Source organism: Chiloscyllium plagiosum, chromosome 7, assembly GCF_004010195.1.
Source record: "Chiloscyllium plagiosum isolate BGI_BamShark_2017 chromosome 7, ASM401019v2, whole genome shotgun sequence".
Lineage (NCBI taxonomy): Eukaryota > Metazoa > Chordata > Chondrichthyes > Orectolobiformes > Hemiscylliidae > Chiloscyllium > Chiloscyllium plagiosum.
The window spans coordinates 72,127,425-72,133,914 of NC_057716.1; the positions used below are offsets into that span (position 1 = coordinate 72,127,425).

A 6,490-nucleotide genomic window follows, 5' to 3' on the forward strand; every position below is an offset into this window, starting at 1 on the left:
TTTCTGATTCAGTATGTGGATGTACCTACTAGAGAAGGTGCAAAACTTGACCTACTCTTGGGAAATAAGGCAGGGCAGGTGACTGAAGTGTCAGTGGGGGAACACTTTGGGGCTAGCGACCATAATTCTATTAGATTTAAAATAGTGATGGAAAATGACAGACCAGATCTAAAAGTTGAAGTTCTAATTTGGAGAAAGACCAATTTTGACAGCATTAGGCAAGTGGTTAGCACTGCTGCCTCAGAGCGCCTGAGACCCGGGTTCAATTCCCGCCTCAGGCGACTGACTGTGTGGAGTTTGCACATTCTCCCCGTGTCTGTGTGGGTTTCCTCCGGGTGCTCCGGTTTCCTCCCACAGTCCAAAGATGTGCAGGTCAGGTGAATTGACCATGTTAAATTGCCCGTAGTGTTAGGTAATGGGTAAATGTAGGGGTAGGGGTATGGGTGGATTGCGCTTCGGCGGGTCGGTGTGGACTTGTTGGGCCGAAGGGCCTGTTTCCACACTGTAATGTAATCTAATCTAAACTTTCAAAAGCTGATTGGGGGCATTGATTGTTCACAGGTAAAGGGATGGCTGGAAAATGGGAAGCCTTCAGGAATGACATAACAAGAATCCAGAGAAAGTATATTCCTGTTAGGGTGAAAGGAAAGGCTGGTAGGTATAGGGAATGCTGGATGACTAAAGAAATTGAGGGTTTGGTTAAGAAAAAGAAGGAAGCATATGTAAGGTATAGACAGGATAAATCTAGAGAAGTGATTGCTGGGCCTCTTGCTGAGATATTTGTATCATCGATAGTCACAGGTGAAGTGCCGGAAGACTGAAGTTGGCTAATGTGGTGCCACTGTTTAAGAAGGGTGGTAAGGACAAGCCAGGAACTGTAGACCAGTTAGCCTGACGTCAGTGGTGGGCAAATTGTTGGAGAGACAGGATGTACATGCATTTGGAAAGTCAAGGACTGATTAGGGATAAGAGAAAGTGAGGACTGCAGATGCTGGAGATCAGAGCTGAAAAATGTGTTACTGGAAAAGCGCAGCAGGTCAGCCAGCATCCAAGGAGCAGGAGAATCGACGTTTCAGGCATAAGCCCTTCTTCAGGAATCTGAAGAAGGGCTTATGCCCGAAACGACTGATTAGGGATAGTCAACTTTGTGGTGGGAAATCATGTCTCACAAACTTGATTTGAGTTTTTTGAAGAAGTATCAAAGAGGATTGATGAGGTCAGAGCGGTAGATGTGATCTATATGTACTTCAGTAAGGCATTCGACAAGATTCCCCATGGGAGACTAGTGAGCAAGATTAGATCTCACAGAATACAGGGAGAACTAGCCATTTGGATACAGAACTGGCTCAAAGATAGAAGACAGAGGGTGGTGGTGGAGGGTTGTTTTTCAGACTGGAGGCCTGTGACCAGTGGAGTGCCACAAGGATCAGTGCTAGGTCCTCAACATTTTGTCATTTATATAAATGATATGGATGTGAGCATAAGAGGTACAGTTAGTTAGTTTGCAGATGACACCAAAATTGGAGGTGTCATGGACAGCGAAGAAGGTTACCTCAGATTACAACAGGATCTAATACCAGATGGGCCAATGGGCTGAGAAGTGGCTGATGGAGTTTAATTCAATTAAATGCGAGGTGCTGCATTTTTGGAAAGCAAATCTTAGCAGGACTCATACAATGGCAAGGTCCGAGGGAGTGTTGCTGAACAAAGAGACCTTGGCCTGCAGGTTCATAGCTCCTTGAAAGTGGAGTCACAGGTAGATAGGATAGTGCAGGTGTTTGGTATGCTTTCTTTTATTGGTCAGAATAATGAGTACAGGAGTTGGGATGTCATGTTGCGGCTGTACAGGACATTGGTTAGGCCACTGTTGGAATATTGCGTGCAATTCTGGTCTCCTTCCTATCAGAAAGATGTTGTGAAACTTGTAAGGGTTCAGAAAAGATTTACAAGGATGTTGCCTGGGTTGGAGGATCTGAACTATGGAGAGGGGCTGAACAGGCTGAGGCTGTTTTCCCTGGAGCGTTGGAGCTGAGGGGTGACCTTATAGAGGTTTACAAAATCATGAGGGGCATGGATAGGATAAATAGACAAATATGTTTCCCTGGGGTTAGGGAGTCCAGAACTAGAGGGCATAGGTTTAGGGTGAGAGGGGAAAGATATAAAAGAGACTTAAGGGGCAACGTTTTCCTGCAGAGGGTGGTACATATGTGGAATGAGCTGCCAGAGGAAGTGGTACAATTGCAACATTTAAAAGTCATTTGGATGGATATATGAATAGGAAGGGTTTGGAGGGATATGGGCCGGGTGCTGACATGTGGGACTAGATTGAGTTGGGATATCTGGTTGGCATGGACAAGTTGGACCGAAGGGTCTGTTTCCATGCTGTACATCTCCATGACTCTGGTGTTGGACTGAGGTGGGAAGTTAAAAATCACACACCAGGTTATTGTCCAACAAATTTTTTTGGAAGTACAAGCTTTCAGAGTGCTGCTATTGGAGCAGGATCATAAAACACATACAACTGATGCAATTTTTTTTTAAAACCTAGATTACTGTTAAGTCTTTTAGAATGGATTGCAGGTTTCGATTATTTAATATGCAAATCCCAGAACTTCTTTCAAGTGACAAGCTCCGAAAGCTTGTACTTCCAAATAAACCTGTTGAACTATAACCTAGTGTGTGATTTTTAATTCTGGAAGCTCTTTAAATGCAACAAACACCTCAATTAAACTTACTTTGTTTCCAAACGTCCATGCTCGGTAGATAACAAGACGTTTGGAAATAAAATCAACCATGATGCGAGTAACTAAGAGGTACCCAACTGGAGTCAGTGAAAGTATGCAAGTAGCACAGAAAGACCTTATGCACTGGTTATTTCGCTCAGCCCAAACACGGACACTGAGTATTGGGCGGGCCAAATACCCATTGCCCCTCCTCCTAGGGGCAGGCGACCTCACAGATGGCAGGCCATGTGGTCGGAGAACAGGCTGGCTCATTGGCCATTCCCGGCCACGTGACCTGGAGTGGCGCGAAATTGTGGCCGCGAGGACCTTATCGCGCGCGGAGACGGTTGGTAACTGTCTCGTTTGATTCTCTTTATTCTGAGGCCCATTCCTTTCTTCCGAAATGGATCTGGCGGAGACCGCGGTAGGAGCCGCCGGGCAGCAAGTGAAGGATGAGCTGGCGGAGAAATGCCAGAAACTGTTCCAGGATTTCTTAGAGGAGTAAGTGGAGTTAGCGGTAACTTTTAAGTATCGGGGGAGGGGAGATCAGTCCCGGACTTTGTCTGTCAGTGGCCGCAGACTGTCTTCAGTCCGGGCATGTCGCCCCGGCCTTGGGATGGGTTGGCGTCTGAACCTCGAGCAGCACTCACTCCGCGTCGAGATTTTTGTTTTCGTCAGCCCGGGCCTGCGGTAGGCGGCTACGGTACAGTCCGCAGCGGCACAGTGAGCATAAAACTGCTGGCTCCAGCTTCACCTGACTTTCCCCCCTCAACAGCACTGAGTTATAGAGCCCATTGTATTTTTTTTTGTTCGTTACCCCCCGAAAAAAATCCGACACAGCTGTATCAACTTTTCCCCGCCTCGTTGATCTTTACTGAAGTTTTCAGAAGTCTCCCAGATCTCTCTCATTCGGCTGCATGTACAACCTGTAGAGGGCGCGAAGAGCGCGCATGCGCGAGGACTCAAAACAGCCCCTGTCACTCGCTTATATCTCAGGTGTACTATAATGTCTGTTTAGAACTTATCAAATATACACTAACCAGAAGTTCTGTTGGACTCTATTGCCGCCTATCTGTCTTCGGCCATTACATTGCCCAGGGAGCCAGGAGGCTGTGCCTGAGGGTGCTGCTGCACCTGTTTATGTCACCCAGTGCCTCACCTTGACCAGTTCCAGGCACGTAGCAACTATTTTTGGGCACCGGGTTACAATGCGGTTGGAGCACTGCCCTGTAGGTACCCACGGGATAGTAAAATGCCATGTTTCCTCCTTTTGATCAGCCAGTAGAAAATAGAGCAAGCTCCTACTTGGTGCCAGATGTACATCAACAGGTTATGAAACAAGTGCAGATTACTGAAATTGAGATCTGAAATAAAAACAGAAATTACTGGAGAAACTCTGCAGGTTGAGCAGCATCTGCGGGAAAGTAGAGTTAATGTTTTGAGTCTGGTGGCTCTTCATGAAAACTTCTGATCAACATTTCTGATAAAGAGTCACTAGACTCGAATGTTAACTCTGTTTGCCCACTGGTGTTGCCAAATCTACTGAGTTCCTCCAGCAATTTCTGTTTTTGTTTCAGAGAATGCAGAAGCAACTCAGCAGCTCTGGCAGCATCAATGCAGAGAGCAAGTGTTACTATTTCAAATACAGAATGAGTCTTCTGAGGTGAAAGCTGCACAAAAATGTAAACAAAAATTCAGTTCTGAAGATACTGGACTCAAAACGTGTGTTTTTCTATTCATGTGTGCTGTCAATCCTGCTCAGTTGCTTCAGTATTGCTTTTTTTTTCAGATTTCCAGTATCGGCAGTATTTTACTTTTATGTTTTGGTGCATACACATACTTGCTACAGACTCATGGTTAGCTGCATCACAGACTGCATATGCACAGTGGCCATTTTTGAGTTATGGATAATCATTCAATTTAAATTTTGTTGTAATAGTGTTGAAGTAAGCTTCTTGGGAGTCCTTTTTGGCATATGCATACAATTTTTGGCTTGTTTTGACTTTCCCTCTCATTGGATCCCTGTTACTAAATGACAGGTCAACGTTTAATAAAAATTATACTGTTAGACTCCAAGTCAAGATTGTAAAACTTCATTAGAATGCATGTAAACAAACGTATCTCCAGTCTCTCAAATAAAACCCTGCAAATCACTATCTCTTTCCCTTGATGATCATATTTGAAAATTCAACTTATTCATTGTTTGTTTCTTAAAACTTAAGGTTATTAAGATTATTCTTAGGCTACATTGTAGCTTTGTTCAGTGGCCAGAATGCATCAGTTCAAGTTGATATCCGGGTTTAAACACACTTTTTAGTAAGATGTATGTAACAAGGAAGACAGAAGCCAAAGTGAACTTTGGCCTTTAGAGAATGGAGCTCCTGAGATGAAGAATGAGAGGTTGTTGTTGAAGGAAAAAAGTTTGACGGTATTAGGCAAGAACTTTGGAAAGCTGATTGTTCGCAGGTAAAAGGAGGGCTGGAAAGTGGGAAGCCATCAGAAATGAGATAACTAGAATCCAGAGAAAGTATGTTCCTGTCAGGGTGAAAGGGAAGGCTGGTAGGTATTGGGAATGCTGGATGACTAAAGAACTTGAGGGTTTGGTTAAGAAATAGAAGGAAGCATATGTCAGGCATCGACAGGATAGATCGAGTGAATCCTTAGAGTAGAAAGAAAGGAGGAGTGAACTTAAGAGGGAAATCAGGAGGGCAAAACGGGGACCTGAGATAGCTTTGGCAAATAGAATTAAGGAGAGTGTAAAGGGTTTTTACAAATATATGAAGGACAAAAGGATAACTAGGGAGAGAATAGAGCCCCTCAAAGATCAGCAAGGCGGCCTTTGTGTGGAGCCACAGAAAATGGGGGAGATACTAAATGAATATTTTACTTCAGTATTTACTGTAGAAAAGGATATGGAAGATATCGACTGTAGGGAAATAGATGGTGACATCTTGCAAAATGTCCAGATTACAGAGGGGGAAGTGCTGGATGTCTTGAAACCGTTAAAAGTGGATAAATCCCCAGGACCTGATCAGGTATACCCGAGAGCTCTGTGGGAAGCTAGAGAAGTGATTGCTGGGCCTCTTGCTGAGATATTTGTATCATTGATAGTCACAGGTGAGGTGCTGGAAGACTGGAGGTTGCCAAATGTGGTGCCACTGTTTAAGAAGGGTGGTAAAGACAAGCCAGGGAACTACAGTGAGCCTGACCTCGGTGGTGGGCAAGTTGTTGGAGGGAATCCTGAGGGACAGGATGTACATGTATTTGGAAAGGCAAGGATTGATTCGGGATAGTCAACATGGCTTTGTGCATGGGAAATCATGTCTCACAAACTTGATTGAGTTTTTTGAAGAAGTAACAAAGAAGATTGATGAGGGCAGAGCGGTAGATGTGATCTATATGGACTTCAGTAAGGCATTCAACAAGGTTTCCCATGGGAGGTAAGTTAGCAAGGTTAGATCTCCTGGAATACAGGGAGAACTGGCCATTTGGATACAGAACTGGCTCAAAGGTAGAAGGCAGAGGGTGGTGGTGGAGGGTTGTTTTTCAGACTGGAGGCCTGTGACCAGTAGAGTGCCACAAGGATTGGTGTTGGGTCCTCTACTTTTTGACATTTATATAAATGATTTGGATGCGAGCCTAAAGGTACAGTTAGTAAGTTTGTAGATGACACCAAAATTGGAGATGTAGTGGACAGCGAAGAGGGTTACTTCAGATTACAACAGGATCTTGACCAGATGGGCCAATGGGTTGAGATGGAGTTTAAT

At 44.5% G+C, this 6,490-nt stretch overlaps 1 protein-coding gene across 1 annotated transcript in view; it reads left to right on the forward strand.

Annotated features, from left to right (window-relative positions):
• Positions 1-2,965: 2,965 nt before the first annotated feature.
• LOC122551696 (DNA replication licensing factor MCM6-like) overlaps positions 2,966-6,490 on the forward strand; it is a 39,575-nt gene continuing 36,050 nt past the window's right edge. Inside the window, exon 1 of the mRNA XM_043694025.1 lies at positions 2,966-3,224. Coding sequence (XP_043549960.1) covers positions 3,127-3,224 — 98 coding nt within the window. The 5' untranslated portion in view covers positions 2,966-3,126. The remainder of the gene's footprint in view (positions 3,225-6,490) is intronic.